At 35.4% G+C, this 20,399-nt stretch overlaps 2 protein-coding genes across 2 annotated transcripts; both read right to left on the reverse strand.

The window, feature by feature from the left end:
• Window positions 1–2,161: 2,161 nt before the first annotated feature.
• LOC132163192 (E3 ubiquitin-protein ligase AIRP2) lies at window positions 2,162–6,413 on the reverse strand. The gene is made up of 5 exons (XM_059573377.1): window positions 6,119–6,413; window positions 4,727–4,877; window positions 4,444–4,510; window positions 4,017–4,251; window positions 2,162–2,520 (listed from the first exon to the last, which is right to left on the reverse strand). Exons 1-5 carry the CDS (start codon window positions 6,184–6,186, stop codon window positions 2,310–2,312), a joined length of 732 nt encoding a protein of 243 aa, XP_059429360.1. The 5' UTR covers window positions 6,187–6,413; the 3' UTR covers window positions 2,162–2,309.
• Window positions 6,414–11,014: 4,601 nt separating this feature from the next.
• LOC132164161 (dehydrodolichyl diphosphate synthase 2) lies at window positions 11,015–15,801 on the reverse strand. The gene is made up of 3 exons (XM_059574597.1): window positions 15,249–15,801; window positions 14,307–14,374; window positions 11,015–11,723 (listed from the first exon to the last, which is right to left on the reverse strand). The coding sequence occupies exons 1-3, from the start codon at window positions 15,711–15,713 to the stop codon at window positions 11,279–11,281; spliced, it is 978 nt and encodes a 325-aa protein (XP_059430580.1). The 5' UTR covers window positions 15,714–15,801; the 3' UTR covers window positions 11,015–11,278.
• Between the last annotated feature and the right edge of the window lie 4,598 nt (window positions 15,802–20,399).

Consider the following 20,399-nt stretch of genomic DNA (forward strand, 5'->3'; position numbering starts at 1 on the left):
GTTTGATGACCCATTGGAGGCAACCCAGTTGCATGGTGGTTGTGGTGCTTGGGGTTTGATATTTACAGGCTTGTTTGCTAAAGAAGAATTTGTGGTTCAAGCCTATGATTCAGGTGAGTCAGGGGTGAGTAGGCCATATGGTTTGTTCATGGGTGGAGGGTGGAGCTTGCTGGGAGCTCAAGTGATTGAGGTTTTGGTGATTGTGGGGTGGGTTAGTTTGACAATGGGACCTCTTTTCTATGCCCTTCACAAGCTGAGCATTTTGAGAATCTCTGTTGATGATGAAATTGCAGGGCTTGATATCTCTAGCCATGGAGGCTATGCGTACGTTCACCATGAAGAAAACCAACCTCGCTTTTATGCAAATTACATAAGCATGCAAAGTGATCGATCCTGAACCAAAATCATCTGCTTGATGTACATCTATATTTTTTTCAATCATCATAGGTTTGTGATTTGGCAGCATGTGCTCCATATATATTATGCCACGATTCTTTGCTTCTTTGTTTCTTTTGACAGTTGACACCATCTCTCTTAAGGATATATGTTGAGACATAAAATCTAATTATTTAATTTAAAAATAATGGTTAAAATTTCAAAGACTGCCATAAAATTATTCTAAGAAATCTAGAGGATCTTAATTAGGAAAAAAAAAAACAATTATTGGCAATTTTAAACTTAATCAAATTTTAAAAAGACAAACAATATCAATAGACTTTATTAACAGTTTTAAAAAGAATCAAATAAAATAAATAGATCCAAGTTCGTGACATGTAATATCAATTTTAAAAAGAAACAATATCAATTGCAATGATGGGTACAAATTTAGTGCATGAAAGAAGGCAAGATGTTCAATGAAATATGGGAACAATCAAATTCCAGGTTCGTGGAAGAATAATAAAATGTGAAAGGACATAGCCAAGAAAATATTATTACTATATGAAAAAGTAACCCTAGATATTACATATTGAATAATGTTACTTTTCACACTCATTTACCACACTCGATTATTTTATACCGGCTGACGGAACGTGTTTTAAGTGGCTTTCCATATCTGCACTTAAAACTAAAAAAAAAAAAACATTTAAAACACTTTACGCCAGCCATATAAAATGGGTGTGATAAATCGGTATAAAGAGTAACATCGCTCTTACACACACCTTTTCTTTGCTACTTCATTTTTTCCTCCTTTTAGTTTTTCTAGTCTTTTGTTTGGGTTATTAGAGGTTAGATCAACTAAAAACCCATGACTTCCACCACCCACGTGTGCCTCCTCCTCCATTGTCAGTTGTAGCTCAATCATCCACCGACCCCCTCCCTCTGGTGTGTACCCCACGCGCCACCAGTCCTTTTGATCTCTTGCAGCAAATCTTCTCTATTTACAACACCTCTGGCTCTCCTTTGTAAAGCTCTTTTGGTCTACTAGAAATTCCATACTCGAATCTAGTCCTTAAAAATATTCGATCATGATGGCTTTTTGCTCCACCGCCTCAAATAGTGTCTCATACACTACTATACAACTACCTCCTCGTCTCTCCAGCTCCCTCGTAAGTTGGCCAAAAACTAAATTAAAATAAGCTTCCTTTGTTGATACCCATAACATTCACCTTAAGCCTCTATAACCAACTTCGTTGGCAATATTTTCACCTTATGGTCGGATCGCTGTTAAGATTAAAATTTTATTTTGGTCTTTGTATTTTGAATTATGTAATAACTATGTTGATTGTTTGTACTTATTTTTCCTCATCTATAAAAATTAAAAGAAAAAGTAGTGATATCACAATTGTTTAGATTATTCAAAACAAAATTATCCCGCAAGAAATTCTCGACTTAATTAAAAATCATATAATAATATAAAAATTTGCCAAAAGTAAATGAAAGATCCCCACAGGGGGTACTTGGATCCTCTCCATTTCAAATGAAATGGAGAGAAACAAGTTAGTTGTTTTTAGGGGGGCAATTTCGTAATTTTTTTTTTTTTTTTTGACAAAAATGCCCTCTTAAAACAACTAAATAAATCCCCTCCATTTCAAATGAAATGGGGGGATCCTTCTCCCTAAGGGGGAGGGGGTGTTGGGGATTAATTCTTTAACAAGGGGGATAAAGATAAAATGGTACAGCCACAATTGAAAACTAGAAATAGCCAAATTAAAAAAAGAGATTGATTAAAAAAGAGAATCAATATTAACAACTTGAAACCAACAAAACTATAGCCAAATTGAAAAAAAATCATCTCAGTATGTTAGTAAGAAATACATATACAACCAAGCTTATCATATACACTTTCCAAAGCCTGTACATAAACTATATCACCTAACATGATAATCATATGGAACAATCACATGATCTGGGATAACAGGAGGCAATTTACCGATGTACATGAACAGTCTCTTATGATTCTCCCTCAGTATTGATGATAAATCAATAACATCACACTTATCTGTGTAGATCCAAAGGTCACCAGACATTACTCTTTTGAGGCTATCTCGACAAAAGGGGCATGACTGAGATCGCCCACGCCTAAAGAAAACAGCAAATATATGTCATCAGATCCCAATCAGTGTTTGGAAAGACAGAAAACAAAGTGTATGACTTAGGAAAAGTACCACCTACATCTGCATTATTATTTCAAAAAGATTAGTCAAATTACAATTGAAGCTCTCTAGAATTACTTGTACATTTCAAAATTACCTATTAAGGAATCAATGTGGGACTTTGTACTCATGAATGTCTTTATAAACCACCTATTGTGTGAGCTACTCATCTTGCCAATATATATATATATATATATATATATATATATATATATTTTATAAGTGCTCACAATTGGATAGCTTCTCAAAGACATTTTCAAAACTGATAGTGTTCTCAGTTCTGAATCGTATCTTCTCGAGAAGATTGCCTAACAAGTCCAATTTTCAAGAAAGATACCAATGGAAGGCCACAAACTTCGATTGTCAAGGGACATTACAGAATGGTATCCTATTCATCACGGGGAAGAAGGGGAAATGGGAAATACAACAAAGAAGAAAAGAAAAATAAAAGGTGGGACAACCCAACAACAACCCAAAGCAACCACATTGGCGCAGAAAAAACTTAGGACTATTGGAAATGGGTCAAATGAATGACTTGGCCCATTTGAGGGCCGCCAGAAAAGGCAATTTGAGAAGGGGCATGAACCTCAAAAGGTTCCTCAATCCCATTTGTGCTAGAGACAGCATAGCCAAGAGGCACAGGAAGGTGCACGAACCTTGAAAGATTTCTCAACCATTCCCAAACTCCAACAAGGAAACAACACCACCAGCAAGGAAGCTAAAACCCAAAGAAAACAACCAAAGAAAACAACACAAAACAGATATAGAGAGAAAATATCATAAATACAACACCAAACCCAAAAATCTGCGGCTCCAGCAGAGGAGATGACAGGGACGCGCGGCCGTGTAAATCCATGCATAGACTCGTGAGAACCAAACGAAAGCCAGGCAGAGGTGCAGGAGGTGGCGCAGGGAGCGGAGAATTTGGTGAAGACCGTGGTGGGCAAAGCTGATGAAGGATGACAAATCTAGCTTGGAAAAAGCCAAATCTAAAAACCACGAAAGTTTCGGGAGAAGGAGGTGTCATGGCGGATCAAATTAAAGGAGGCAATAGGTGGTGGTGGAGGTACTGAAGTTGCGATTTTGGGAGGATAAGGGATAGTTTGCCTGAGGCGATGGATAAAGCCGCATAAAAAGCGGAAGGATCTAGAAAAAACTATAGACCGAAAGAATCAGGAGGAGGAAGCTTCATGAGGGAGAGGAGGAGTCCCAGCAGAGCTGTTTCAGACTAACTTCTCAGAGAAGTTTTGCAAGAGAGAGAACGATTTGTAGCGAGAACGGACTGATTTGTCAAGTCTAACATAATGCTTCGTATTTAAAATTGCCTACAGAATGGTATATTTAACTTTTCTTTTTATGTCATTTATGTAGATAATTATTGGATGATATACAAGATTTGTTTAGAGAAGTACAGCAGCTTACCACTCCTTATAACACTTCAAACACAAAGTATGGCTGCAATTTGGCAATACAACCTTGCTGTTCACCTCCATGCAAATCCCGCACTCCTCTTCTCTTTCTATATCAACTTCAGAGAGTTTCCCCCTTTCCAACTCATCCTGTCTTTTGAATCTGAGGTTACATGCCTCTTTCTGCTTCCGATCGTCCAAATCTGTGATGCCTCTATGAAGTTGCAACAAAGAAGGAAATATCACCGCTGTTGACAGAAAGCCAAACTCATCAGCACTTTTTTTTCTGTTTCTTTTTTTTTTTTTGGGGGAGGGGTGGTTGAGGGGGAGAGAGAGAGAGAGAGATGAACATCTTTCCCCAAAATGGAAGCAGTTACAGTAGTGTTAATATATTTATGCATGAAAATTGAGTATTTTCACCTTCTCAGAATATTACTCACCATAAAATTCTCTAATGCTTGCTTTCCTTTCATACACAGACATAGTGGTCTTGCCATCTGCATAGGTCTGCACCAATCCATCACATTGCCGCACCCAACAAGGAAGAAAGTCATCATAAATTTCTACATTGTTTAAGGGGATAGGAAGCAAAATAATCACAGAAACAAGTAAAACGACAGTTGAAAAAGGCCCAATAGAGAGGGGGTGGGGAGAGAGTATAAACAAACAAATCTGAAACTGGAAACTAACAGAGCTGAGAAGGGAAAGCAGAGAGAAGCATACCATATAAATAAGAATTCTAAGCAAACCAAGTGCACCAGCAAGGTGACAATCAGTCCATTGAACAAGAAAAAGAAAAAGGTGAGCAAGTGGACCGTAGGACAGTCTCATCTGAAGACGTGCTCCATCATTCTCCCTTGGAAAATCTAAAGCCCTGGAATAACAAGGGAAAGAAGGCAGCATATCACAGGATTAATAATATCTAGCAAAGATCCCATCATCAAAGTAATATATAGAAGTCACAGACACTCAACAAATATAATTCGTAGTAAACATTTTCCCCAACTACTCAGCTCAATCAACTTCCCCATAACCCCAACTAACTGAGATCCTTAGAAAGGAGTTGAATCCGAAAGAGTCCCTTATCCCCTACCAATATATTACTTAGCATTGTAGACACTCTTTTCTACAATAGCAACATAGAATATGAATTTGTCAGAGTTTATGTGCATAAACCCAACTCGTTTGTTGTTTTTTGAAGATAAAAATAAGAAAAGAAAAGAAAAAAAAGAAAGGAATTAAAGCCATCATGTTTTCAAATAGTCATACTCAAAGCAGCAAAATTTGAGTTTTTTTTTTTTGGTAAAAATCCGATGTCACTTTCTCAAATACTTGAGCAGCCTAGTCTAGCTCATTTTGTCACCACCCAAAAAGTGAAGCTAATAACCAAAATAACAATAATATCATTAGTATTACTGCATACTAATGAATTTACTCTGATTGAGCACATCTATAGGCCAAGCATTAAGGTTTGAGGGGGGGGAGGGGGGGCATAAGTGGGTAAGATAAAACATTGGGTTCTTTGTGTGCAGAACAAGTCAACCAACAGATGAAATTCCTTATCAGGTCCCATCTCTATCTCACTACAAGAAATATCTGCAATTCGCTTTGTGTCATACCAACAAAGCCTGAATGTGAAGCTAAAAAAACTCAGAATCATTATTAAACATTTGATTAATTTCTACTGAAACAAACATTTTGAATGTCATTAGCCATTACACGTGTTGAGAATAAGACAGATGATGCCGGAAGGAAAGGAAAAGGGTGGGGAAGGTGATTCAGAACCTGTTCTCTGATACCATCTTGAGAATATTAAGAACAAAAGGGGGCTATATATCAGGCCAATAATTCAGATACACACATAAGTAATCAATGTGGGACAATACAACAAATATAATCTAACAACATGTTATGGCACAATTAGACATTCAAAAGCAAGAACCTTTCTTTTAGAATGCAAATCAAACAGTACCCAAGAAAAACAAACTCACACCCTTATTTAGACGCACCTAAGCAAAAAAGCAAAAACCCATTTCACAGAGCTTAAAAAAGCACTAAATTCATATCTCGGATAGAGAGAAAAAGAGAGACAGAGAGACAGAGAAAGAGAGTTACAGGGTATTGGCGTGCTGAATATCCGCTTCAAGCGCTTTCAGAGAATCCTTGAACGACGGCTTTCCCATGGCCGGGTACTTTCCCAGAAAACAATTCTCATCCACCAAACAGAAGAAAAAAAGAGAGAGAGAGAGAGAGAGAGAGAGAGAGAGAGAAAATTGCAAAACCAAACCCCCCCCGTAAGAGAGAAAATCAGAGTTTTTGTTGCAGTCGATGAAGCCTTTCTCGTGAAACACAAAACCAGAACACGAACTATACCGCAACCTTCACTCTGTTCTGAGCTCCGAATTCATTATAGGAACGAGAATAGTGTCCCGTGTCAAATTACCATTTTGCCCGTCATTATCTTTAATTGATTAAAAAAAAACCCTTAAATCTTGAATGGGGCAGGGGGGCAGGTGGTTTAGAGGGTTATTGTTGAGGCCTCTAAAGAGTCGTCAAAACCAGCTGTCGCTGCCCATTGGTTTTGCGAAGTTGGCGGCTTATTCGGGTAAAACCGTAAAAGACTACGTTATCATTATCCAATGTATGTAATATAAGCAGTAAAGTTGCATTATCTTCAATTATTGTTATGTTTTGTCGTAATAATGTGTCTTTAATGATCTTATGTTATTCTGGTGAGGTTTTAATTGTTTTTCTTTTCCTTCTAGAAAACCAAGGTTTATTAACTGATTAAGCTTTTTCTTTCTTTTCCTTTTTTTTGTCTTAAATTTTATTAAGTCTATAAAGTTGGTGAGATAATAAATAATTACCCTAGGATTACTCAGGCAAGCGTTTTCAATAGGTAACTCAATTGGTTGAGCACCACGTCTCATGAAGCGGAAGCCATTAATTCGAATCTTTATCCTTATTTTTGCTCTCCTTGTACAGACATGTCAAAAAAAAGCTTGATCTATTCAAGTGGCCTTTACATGAAAATTAATAGGGCGCGAATTATCTCCTCTCCTTCTCTATCTATTCATTTTGCTCTTCTCTCTCGTACGTTTCTTAAGCATCGAAAGCTTCCCTGAGGGACGGGCAATTTTTGATTTTTTTTTTCCTTGTTTTGTAGGATACATGCCTCCAATTCGGTAAAAAATAATAATAATAAATAAATAAATAAATTGCTTTAACAAAGTCATTAAAGCATGTGATTTTCACATTTATATTTAATATATTGTTAGAGCCTGATAAGTGTATAATTTTTTTTTTTTTTGGGTTGGATAAGGAGTTTTGTCTTTGTCGAAGTAAATGCATTTGGCCCACTCTAAAGATGACCATATTCAAAAGTGGTCGAATCCTATGTGCTAGTGCATGCAAAATACCTTTTTGCCCATAAAGGGTTGTCTGATCTCATTACACAAAGGATCGTCAACTCATTTCATGATTCAACAAGTATTCTTTCAAATTCTTCATCTATGAAGTTGATGTATGTTCTTAAAATACATAATTTTATATGCATTTTTAATATGCTTAATACACATATTTTAATAACAAATATCAATTTAATAAATTGAATTGAAAGAAAATTTTATTTCTCATACTAACTATACTTTTTTAAAAAATATACATTTTATCTGCAAAACAAACTGCTATTTTTTAAATACATAATTCCTAACAAAATACAATTAGGTGCTCGAATTTGACAATTTGACACTTTTAGATATACATATTTTTTAGTTTTTTTAGTTTTTTTTTTGTTCTTCTATTGGTTGTGGATCACACATATTGAAGCGGAAATCACTAGTTCGAATCTCTTTTTCCTCTCCTTTATGTGGACATGTCAAATATATATATATATATATATATATATATATATATATATAATTTTTTTTTATTTAATTTAAAAATAAAGATAAACTTAATGGTTTATTATGTAGCGACCCCTAAATTATTTAAAGTATGGATAAGACCAAGGATAAAGTAAAGTCATGTTTTTAATTTTTTGTCCTTATTATATTGTTCTTTTTGTTATTTATTAATCCTAAATATACGACTTTTAAGTTGCCTAATATATGCCATGGGAATCAAAGAGAAAGTCAACACAAATGATAAACCTCTAAGCACCAATTATCACTCCCCACGTTACGGTCTAATGATTGTGGGACAGAACGTACCAATCCACTTCACCTCGGTAGTTGGACCTCTCATTATTATTATTTTTAAATAATAATTTAATGTTATATCAACCCAATAAAATATAAGTAAAATGGGTACGTGTGGTATATAAGTTAACATTACTACAAAAATAATGATAAATACTTCATTCTCATCCTACTTTCATATTATTGGATGGATGAGCACTATTAGATCAGCTTACTAGAATGAAGTGAGATAAGAGTTCAATATGTAGTATTATTTGTACCAACCAATTCTTTGGACCGGTCATTATTAAATAAAAATAATAAGGAAAAAATATTAAAAAAAAACCCTTCAAATTATCCGTTGTTTGTAATATAGCTTTACAATATTCAAAAAGTACTAAAGTAGTCCCTAAAACTACCAAAATGTATCAAAAATGCCACTTATTTTTTTATATTCCTATAATACCCATATTCTTTTAACAAATAAAATAATAAAATAATTGTAAAAAAAAAAAACCATTGGACGAATAAATACAGAAAAAAAAAGAATAAATAAATAATTAGTCATTGTAGTTGACATAAATTATAAATTGCTTCATGTCGTATTAAAGTAAAATCTATTTGGTAGTTTGATGGGTTACTTTAGTACTTTTTTTTTTTTTTTTTTTGAATATCTCAAAAACCGTGCCTTTGATTTTACTTTAATATGACATGAAACAGTTTGTAATTTAGGCCAACTAAAGTGACTAATTATTTATTATTTATCCCAAAAAACTTTTTTTTTTGTTTTTATTCCCCCATTTGGTTTTCTTGTATTTTTTTTTAAAAAAAAAAAAAAAATTGTTTGGTTTTTTTTTTTTTTTTTACAATTATTTTATTATTTTATTTGTTAAAAGAATAGGGATATTAAAAAAAAAAAAAGGTGTCATTTTTGATAGATTTTAGTAGTTTGGAAGCTACTTTAGTACCTTTTGAACGTTGAGGAGACTATATTGCTAACGGCTGGTAGTTTAGTTTTTTTTTTTTTTTTTTTTCAAATATTAATGATTAGTTATGACTGTCAAGTCAATATTATAAGATAATTGTGAGATAAAAAAGTGGTATATAACACTACTCTTATATAATTGACTTGATTGAGATCCCTATAATTTTATGTCTAAAGTGCAAGGGCAAGGAAAAAATGTAAGGGATGTGAGAGGGGCCCATTATTTGAAATAATGGAATAAGGAACCCCTATATTAAGGCATAAGGGCTTCAATCTTCATTGAGGTTGCTTAGCGCTACTGCCTGATTCTAAGGATAGGAGAATTGTCGGGATCCCTAATTGTAAGGTATCTTAATCCAATTGACCCATAAAGCTGAGAGACAAAGAGAGAGAGAGAGGGTGCCCGACTATGTTATTTTGATGAAGAATTGAGATCTGAAGGTATTGTGTGGGGAGCAATACTTTTAATTTGAATTGTTTATTTTGAATGAACGAGTTAAAATGCAACGAAAGAGGATAACTTGCATCACACACAAGTCATATAAGTGATTATTGACCAAACCATCATTTTAATCATTAAGATGGTTAATCCATCCTCAACCTAATGATTAGGAGTAGCTAAACCATTGCTGCCATTAAAGTTTGCAATCACCAACTACCCCTAATAGGACTCCTAATCCCCTAGCTGGCCAAAAGAATGATTCGGAGACCGCATTTGATGGAATCTCAATCCTTCTTTATTGAGTATGGACCGTATGGTTATGGTGACTTACTTTAATTAGTTCAAACTAATGAAAACTGCCATAACGTTCTTTAATTATAAATGTATATAAACTCTAGATAAATATTATCAAAAAGGTCAGCACAATTATATATGATCAATAAGGTAGCTACCTAATTATAGTACAATTATCATTCTTCTTTGTTGTCGTCCATTTCCTTGTTGTCCAATTTGCGGTTGGTATGCTCTTAAAAGTATAGCTGTGCAATCCATAGTTTAAAGGATTAGTACAAAATGGGCACATCAGACAACACTACCATCTTTATCTTGGTAATTGGTCTTCTCGCAACTAATTACAAGTTGTTGTCATGAATCATGATTGCGGTCTCCTTGTTGTTAGGATTTAGATCTTTGAGAAATCTCCGCTCGAGTTTTATGTGAGAGAGGGGGATGCGGTTTCAAAGTGCCCAAACAGGTCTTTAGATTGCTCAGGCTGCAAGGTCTACCTGTTTGTGTGCTCCAAACCCTCACCCTTTCTCATTCCCGGCCCGAATTTTGGAGAGTTCGAGTAGAAAATTTCAAAGAATCCTGATCCTTGTTATACTCTGTTGTGGATTAGGATTAGAACCCTGCAGCCATCTCTACGTGGACTGTCCAAATTATATTACAACTTGAGTGCCACAATTGTAAATTTGTGAGAGATCCTAACTCTTTTGGTTTTATGTCCTCCCGTAGAAAACGACGAACAAATGTGAAGCACAACCACCCAAAGATTTAAGACATTCAGTACAATTATTTATGCAAGAGACGCATTTTAATTTCTAATTGCCAAGTAACCCCTTTACCTTTTCTCTTAGATGAATAAACATACCGGTACTACTACACAAAAAATAAATGCTAAATATCACATTTTTATCTCATAATATTGATGTGATAGTTCCAACCAACTTTTGGTTTTTTTTCTTTTTTAAGTAAGAACTGATCTAGAGGTTGGTTGGAACCGCCACATTAACATTGTAGGATAAAAATGTAATTTTTAGCATTACTATTACAAATAAAATTTTAATTGCAAATTTTCCTCTCAATCCGCATTTACAAAAGGTGCTGCTTTATGCAATCAGCTTGTGGACAACAATGCTACTTTATGCGATGTCAATGAACACAATGATGAATTATCCCATGTTCTTGCTAAAAAAAATTATCCCATATTTGGCAAATAGAGATATATCATTCTAAATATATGGGTTATATATGATGCTTGTTTATTCTATGTACATCCAGCACCTTGATGCTAATTAGGTGCCTGTTGAGCTAGCCATTCTTGAAGGAAACTTCATGGTACAAGCTTTCTGTATAATGGAAGTTAAGATATATCTGTACCTGGCAATTGCCTACAGACGTGCACCATAGCGTCTCTGTCTTTGCTGAAATGAAATTAAGGCCTCTACAAACTCAGATTTCCCAAAATCAGGCCAGAGTTCTCGTGCGAAGAAAAATTCAGTGTAGGCTAACTGCCACAATAAGAAATTGCTAACTCTTTGTTCACCACTGGTTCGTATCAGTAGATCAGGGTAGGGGAACTCGGTGCAGTTGGTTTCTAATTCCTGTTCAATCAGGCTTTCACTGATGTCTTCCAGTTCAAGAGCACCATCTTTGACTTTGGAAGCAATACTTCTGCATGCTTGTATGATGTCGTATTTCCCACTGTAGCTAACTGCCACGATGAGTTGGAGTCTAGAGTTGGCTTTTGTGGCCTCCTCTGCATCACTTATCAACTTCTGTAGAGACTCTGGAAGCTTTGAGGAATCACCGATCACGCTTATTCGAATACCTTCCCTGTAAAAGCAACGAGCATAAACCAATTGTTTTATGTATAAATCTCTGTTAATGAAAACAACTTCAATACTGAATCCAACAATGAACTATCACATGAAAACTGAAGCAATGGTCTGCTACCAAGGATGTGATTGCTGGACAGAGTTTTCCTCTAAAAATTTCCTCCAACCTAATTTATAAAAATGCCATGTGACTTCTACATGTGAAAAACATGTGCCTCTCACATGAAAAGTGACACATGTATTTTTTATAGAATAAGTTGAAAGAAATTCTTTCAACCCAATTTGAAGGAAAAGTCCGCGATTGCTTTGTTTGCTTATATGTGATGTTCAAAGTAACAGATGACAGTGAAATAAGGGTAGTAAGAAGAAAGAAAATCCAACATTGGACACCCCTTAGATCTGAAATAATGGTTTGCTTGCTAGCATGTGTCTACTTTACCAATATGTGATGATCAAACAAATAAATCCGTTTTCTTTCCTAAACAAACATCCACTTTTAGATATTTAACAAAAGATACTGTTGGACTATCGCAGGCCAGTCTATCCAACTTGGCATTGGCATTTCCTGTTTCTAAGGTTGTAGCGGAAGGTGCTTACCTGGAACCCTACTCACATAATAAATCTCTAAGGAATGTGCAAAAATAGATGAATAAGGAATATACAATTGCAGCTCATGACAAAAGATCCACATAAGATCCGTTAAAATTAATTTTGCCTACCAAACTACCTTTAGCTGAAGGAGAACTGATGAATCAAGAAGTAAAATATGTCCTATTTATCAGATCTTAGAAAAGATAGAAGAATGAATCTTAAAAAACTATCAATGTAATTCTGGAAGTCTTACACTCACTGGAAACAATTATTTTACGCACATTTGCTGATAATGTTTTTCTATATAAAATGTCTCATTAATGAAACCCGAATGCAGTCAAATTGGGATGGAGTGCTGGAAAGATATGATGAATTGGGGTATGTGTTTTGTTGAAGATCTGCAGACGAGCTGGGAAGATACGGTGAATTGGGGTGTAAGGAAGCTGAGGAGTAGAATGATGAAAGCAGTTTTATGTAGATTGGGATAGAGTGATGTTGTTTATAACATTTGAAAACAAAGAAATGATATAGAACATGGTAAGCATATAAGAACAGAGGAGAGAATAGTTATGCAGATCAAATGGGAGGTCAGCTCATGTGGTATAGCCCAAGGAAAATTTAGAAGGACCGAGGAGAATGAGAAATTGTGTTGCAGATGGGGGATGCTTGATAGAATATTTGGTGTACAGAGTAGATTGTAGTAGGATGTGATTTGATTTGAATTTTGTTTGTAGAAGATGATGTATAGGAAGAAACAGGGTATATAGTGTTGCTGCAGATTGCAGTATTGTGGATAGTAAAGAGTTAGATAGTGATTGGTTTGTAAGCTGCAGACTGCAGCTGTTGGTCCAGTTCAACAAATGGAGTGTTTTGTATTGTTCAGTTTTGTTAGTGAAGAATCTCATTCATCTAAAAAAAAGAAACCCTAATGCAGATATCATATAATTGATTGGAGTTGGGACCACCATTCTAGAGGATTCTATGAATGGCGAGCAACTCCAAAAATTGGAAGCAGGACCATCCTGTCACTATTTGAACTAGTTGAAAAAACAACCAAGGTAATTGCCAGGAGCAGGAGAATTCTTCCAGAAAGTGATAACTCAGAGGCCGTCATGGAAATAGCATTACTGAACAAAAGTAGAGAGTAAAAGAGGTCTCTCAAGCACAACTTGAAACATCACAACAAGAAAGCAAAACATGGTACGTACATCCCTTCTAAAATGGAGAGGAAATGGCAGGAAAAAAAAGCTCATCCTGTCTTCTTCGACAATCTAACAAAACCCTAGATAACTGGATTATGTACATCCCTTTTCCTTGTGATGTAAAGAAAAGATTTGATAAAATCTACCTAACGCCTACTTCCTTTCAGTGTTGGCCAAATCCATCTAGGGCCAGATCCTAACATCTTATACAAGCACTTACCTCAACACAAGGGCACTCTTCAACTAAGGCAGGTAACAGAAACCTTTCTTGTCTCTGTAATTTGCTCACATCTTTGATATTTCCACAATTTGAATCCTAAAATACCCGTACACTTGTAGAAGAATGTGAATATCTCTAAATAGTGGCTAAAAAACTGGGATGGGATAATCTATGACCAAGTCATTAGATTGAAAGGGCACATCACAATACTAGCTTGATTAACTAGCCTACCGATTAATTAATCCAGAAACTGCATATAGATTAATCTGCAACAGCTCTCCATCAATATGAATATTTGGATTAATGATTCAAAGTTTGCATTTTTTAGAAGAAGAAAACAGAAAGATAAATTAAAATTAAAAAATCTGACTCGTTTTTTGCCATTTATGCTCCACACGAACTGTTTAAACTATAACTACCTCTTGGGAATCGCCTCAAATTTTCCCCAAGATAATATCTACTGTATGCAATCAAAATATAATAAGAATGAATGCGAAAAAGGGCAAAATTTGAATCATGGGAAATGGAAATTCCCCCAAGTGAAAGAGAGAGTGTGCATAACAATTACCGTAAAAAAATATCCAGCTGTGACTTTATTTCTCTTTCAAACAAAGTCATCAAGAAATCCACCTCCACCTGCACTATAACCAAACCAACCATTAAAAAGCTTCACTAATAGATTCTAGACAAATTAAAACACACAAAAACACAAAAATCATTGAATTATTATTCTTAACATTACCCTCACGTTTGTGAGCCCAAACTCTGGTCCAATACTTGAAATGGAGTGGAGTGCAGATTCTAACTCAAAAACTCTCAAAAGCCTAAAACCTTAGGTTTTGTGGGCCCAAACTCTAGACCAACACATGAAATAGAGTAGACTTCAGGTTCTAAGTCACTTTTATCCCATCACGCGGCTGTGATGGGATGTTAATAGAATAAAAGTGTAGTTTTTAGCATTATAATACATGATAAAGGATTTGGCTCAGCTTCTGGTGCATTTAACGTCCATATTTAATTCTAAGTTTTTCATGAGAAAAAGAAAGCGACTAAAATTAGATCTAGACCGTTGAAAAAACTACAAAAATTATCTTGTAGTTTTTACAACACTTAAGCCAAATCCCATAATAATTAACACCGATCTCAAAAGCCTTAGCTATAGAAAATTATTAATTTAGAGTAGTGCTAACACGTGATTAGCACGTGATTATTTTAGTCCAACACGTCGCAGTAATTTGTAAAAAAGACTTATCCGTTATACTCTTAAGTTGAAAAATCACTACTATTTCAACTTTTGTACGAAAGAAAATTGTGAATCTAACGAAAACCACTGCGATTTCCACATTCAAAAGCAGTAAAAGTACTCTTAAAAGTGCCAAGCAAGCACTGACAACTAGAATTTCAATCGAAATTGCCTTTTCTTCACTTTTGGGAACTCAACAAATCAAATCAATGCAAAAAAACCACTTTCAAAATCAAGAAAAGTGGTCAAAGCCTAGAGTAAACGGACCTTGGGCCGGATCCAATTATCGTAAGAAAAGGCGAAGACGGTGAGAACCCTAATCCCCCAATGGCCACAGAGCTCGACGAGTTCCCGCAGCGACCGCGCACCGGCGTTGTGGCCAGCCGAGGCCGGCAACCCCCTCTGGCGGGCCCACCTCCCATTGCCGTCCATGATCACCGCCACGTGCTTCGGCATCAGATCATCCTGGAGCTCCGACGGGAGAGGCTCTCCCTCCGGCGACACTCCGGCGAGGGCGCTCCGGTCTCTTCTTTCCTCCTCCTCCTCCTCTTGAACATGTTCTCTGAGAGCTACTCTTGCTACGGTGGTCGGTTCGAGGGGCTTGAGTGGTTTAGGAGAAGGGAGTGGAGAGAAGGGGTGTGTTTGGGCTCTGGTACTGCGAGAGCACGAGTGTTTGGGTCTCAGAGGAATGAGAGTGTTCTTGGTTGGAATAGGAAGCGGCAAGGATAGCATTATCCTGGTTTAGGTTAGAGGTTAAGCTGCCTGCTTCTTTTTCTTCTGCTGCTATTTGTGCTCTCTTTTGCCGCCACACACACAGCTGGAAATGGGAATTGGAACGGTCGTTGAGACTGTTGGAGCGCTTCTTATAGCGAGTGTGGCTCGGCCATATGGAGCGACAACTCTAAACGACGTCACTCTGTCAATATTTAAATGTTGACGTGGTTCGATTTAAAATCATTCAATTTTTTTTTTTTTTTCTTCTTCTTCTTTTAAGTTTAAATCATTCATTTTGAATGAATGTGGGCCCACACTAGGGGGCGATGATTCATTGATTTAAAAAAATCTTCAAAAAAGGTTTGACTCGTAGTAAGGCGTGAGTTCGATTTTTCACAATAAAAAAAATCATTCACACATTTGCTTTGGGTTCTATTGAGACTAAATCAAGCGGTGATTCAATTGATCTTGAAGTATTGCATGCAATTATCACTATCTAGACTTTTTTTAATCTTATCAAGTGCTACTACAATCACATCCCTATATTCTCTATAATGGTAAGGGATCTTGATTTTTTATTTTATTTTGAGAAATGTTACCGAATCACCTAAATAATGATGGAATTCAACCCAAAATTGATTATTTACCAGAGAGTCATAGACCTCCTGGCGGAAGGGGAGTTGGATCATTTCCATTACATTTTGAAATGAAGAGGAACGAGTTAGTTGTTTTTAAGATCGCAATTTTGTCATTTTATTTTTTTTTTAGACAAAAATACTTTTTTTTTTTTTTTTTGAGAGTGAGAAATATGTCATTTTATTGAATCATATCGGTGGAACCCGAACAATTCGTTTTGCTTCAACTATCAATCGAATACAAGCCAGAGGGTCACTCCACCATACATCGTCCATATTACCATGTAAAGCCTGTTGAGCTAATGCATGAGCAGCCCGATTAACCTGTCTTGGAGCATAAACCATCCGCCAGCTAGGGAAAACATTAAGAGAAAATTGAATATCTGCCACAAGCTGACCTCTGCAACTATCATCTGGATCCGTAGAGTTTACCGCGTCCACCAAGACCTTCACATCACTCTCCAGAACCAATCTTTGAACTCCCAATTCTTTGCTTAGTTAAAGCAGTCCAAGCTTCTGCTTATGTAGGATCAACCCAACCTGATCACGATTTGCTTTTAACTGCACACATATTCCCCAAATGATCCCGTATGACTGCCCCTAGACCCACCCTCCCATTTTTTCTATCAACCCCTGCATCACAATTCACCTTATACTAGTCTTGAGGGGGAGCCGTCCACTTGGGCGCATCATTGGAACCAGGTGGGACTCTCTCATGAATATTGTCATTTATTAACTGCATGGATTCCCTCTATTTTAAATGGGAATAGAATCTTCTCCAGTCAAAATTGGATTGAAAAATATTTAGTTCTTGACTAAGATTTCTAAAAAAAAATCCTAATGTTACAAATAGAACACTTGTCCACTAACCAAAAATAATAATAAAAATATTAAGGGATGGTTGGCCACCCCATGAGAGTGGCTGGACCACCCCAATTTGGGGCCGGGGTGGCTGAAAAGGGCCAAATTTAACAAAAAAAAAAAAAAAATTGTTTGGCCCTTGGGGGTGGGGCCAAATCTTAAAAGAAAAAAATTGTTTGGCCCTTAGACATGGTCGGACCACCCCTTAATATTTTATAATTTTATTTTTTATTTTTATTTAAATCTAAAATGATTTTTTTTTTTTTTAGTTAGTAGACATATGTCTTATTTGTGACTTTAGAATTTCTAAGAACAAATCTTAATCATGAACTGAATATTTTTCGATCTATTTTAAACCGAAGAAAATCCAATTCCCAAATTAACTGGGGGAAGGCACTGGCCATAAATATTGTCGTTTATTATCCTTCATGTGGCTTGAGTCTGTGGCACATATGTGCACAGAAATTTTCCTCAAAGATAGATGCGTGAAGCTTCTTCTTCGAAAAAAAGATTGATGCCTGACAATTTGACGGATAATACCCACGCAAAAAATATAAATTAAAAGTATTCTGTAAAAAAAAACTCACTAGAAGTTGAATGATCATAATATTAAACTACATCTCATACGAAACTACCAGAACTTGAATGGTCACTTTCAAATGGATGATACAAACCTGCTTGACAAATGACATGTGGAAAAACTATATAAGTTGAGGTTATATGATACAGATTTGTCTTGCTCTTGTGTAGGATTCCGGGAAGAATATACTATATATTTCTTAAGATGCTCAAACTTTATAGAAATTGCAATTTTGGAGAAATGATTGTAGAGCTTATTTGTTTTGTACAAATGAATCTTATATTTTAAATCGCTCAAAATATATAAGCCTAGCAATTTCATATTTAGATTTTTATTAATTTTATTAGATAAATGATTTGTGTTAATAATTTGCTTATATATTTTTCTCAAATTCTCATACAAATTTAATTGATTAATCATTAAATTTGTAGGATTCACCATTTACTTATGTGGAGTCCACAAATCTAATGGTTAATTTGTAAGACGATATGAAGGAAATATGGGCAAAATATTGACACCAATAATTTATCATTTCATTAAATCTGAGAGAGTTTATAATTAAGGAAAATGATAAAGGTACAACTTAAACCCAACTTTTCTCTTAAGTTTTTTTTTTATAAAAAAACTGCCTGTGGAGGAGAGAGAGAGAGCCTTAAACTAGAGAGAGAAATTTGGTCTAGAAGTTGAGCAAAAGTTGGGTTTTAATTGTGGCTGTATCACACCTCATATATTAATCCTACATGTCTAAAGATATTTTCACCCGTTCTTGCTAAGTCACGACCTGCTCACTCTACTAGCCTTATCATTCCACCTTAGCTGCTGATTATTCAAAACAATTTGAGTTCAAGTGATTCTCCTTCACTAGGTATTCGACAAGAAGTACTAGGAAACCAAATAAATGAACTCAAAAAAAATTTTAAACTGACGTGGCAGACTGTGATAATTGCATTTTTTTAATTTAAAAATCCTTGCCACATTAGTTTAAAAATTTGTCAGAGTAATACTATAAACTATCTTTTTTATTATCACGATTATTCCAAATTTAATACTAATTTTAAAAGCAAATTTATGAATTTCACATTACTCCTAGTATCCCTTTCCACTTTTCCTTCTCTTGCATCCGCTCATTTACACACCGGAGAGACCTATCTTCTAATAGCAAGGCGATGGGTTGTCTGAAACCTAATATAAAAACTTTCAACAACAGCGAATCTCAATAGAAGATATGGTGATTATCAGATTATGATTGTTGTGAAGAATTGGGTCACCAGTCGTCTTTCTTTGCGTGTACATTCGGAAGTCCTGGATATGTGGCACCAAATGCTACGTAAATTTGCAGAGAATCGTTGTTGTCTCGGCTCTCAAGTGTCAGCTTGTTTATGGAAGGATCTCAGCTCAGGTGCCAAGTGGCCCAAATTGTTGATGGACAAGCCTCGGCGTCGTTTTTAAGGTAAATCTCTTTTTTTTTTTTTCATGGGGAAAATTATAGAACGCTAGTTTGATGGAAATTGAGAGAGATATTAAGGGACAATTCCTTTTCATGCAATAAGAAGCATACATAATATTTGTGGAGTATAAATTTTTCGATATTTATTTATTAGGTTTTTGTTTCAAGCACAAACTCTATCACATAATATTATATGAAATGGGAAAGGAATCAAATGCTTAAAATGACAAAAAGTTATTTGCAATCAAGTGTTTTTTTTTTTGTCTCCAAATTGGATTTTTAAGAAGTACGTACATTTCTTTCGTTTTCTTCCAATTATTATTATTATTATTTTCTATTCAAATGAGGGAAAGGAAAAAGGGATGGAAAAAAAGAAAATTACCAATGAGGGTTATTGTCACTCATAATTCTAAGAGATAAAAGAAAATGAGAGTTTTCGGGAATGTTTTCAAACACCAAGTGGGAAGTGGCCCATTTAACAACCAATCGTGCACGAGAATTAGCACATCTTGAGACCTTTGAAGCAGTCTAAAAAGGAAAGAAGGAGAGTTAGAGAATACAATTTTTGATGATAGGAGCACACAGCCAATCGGTGAAAAGATAGCCTTGATTGAGAACTAAAATGATGAGGAGGGAATTATCTTAAAACAGGACAAAGGACCAACCATGAGAGAGGGCAAGCCGAATACCAAGAAGAGCTGCAAAAGCTTAATTACCAAAAGAGGGATATGAGGGAGTCAGTCTTAGAGTGTGAGCTGCCAAAATCCATCCATCATGGTTGCTAAGGACTGCCGAAGTACACTGAAACAAGGTCTAACTGCAACATCAAAATTCATCCATCATTTTGACAATCCTACTTCTATTGAATATGTGGAGTTCACATGTGTGTCTCATAGATTTAATAAATTTACGGTAGATTTGGACATAAGTTGTATGGAGATGAACAAAAAATAGGTAGAAAAATGAAATCAAATATTTTTATAAAAGATAAAAAAAAAAAAAAAAACAATAATAACATATGAGTAATGGTGATTTGTTTACTGTTTACTTAATATCGTTTTTTTATCAAATAATAAAATCAATGATGAATACCTTTAGAATGCTTCGGCTTCTGGTTGTGGGTAGGGGTGAAAACCCGATCCCGATTTTTGGTTATTGGCCAAAATGGGTAACCAGAACTG

Source organism: Corylus avellana, chromosome ca10 (assembly GCF_901000735.1).
Source record: "Corylus avellana chromosome ca10, CavTom2PMs-1.0".
NCBI classification, from domain to species: domain Eukaryota; kingdom Viridiplantae; phylum Streptophyta; class Magnoliopsida; order Fagales; family Betulaceae; genus Corylus; species Corylus avellana.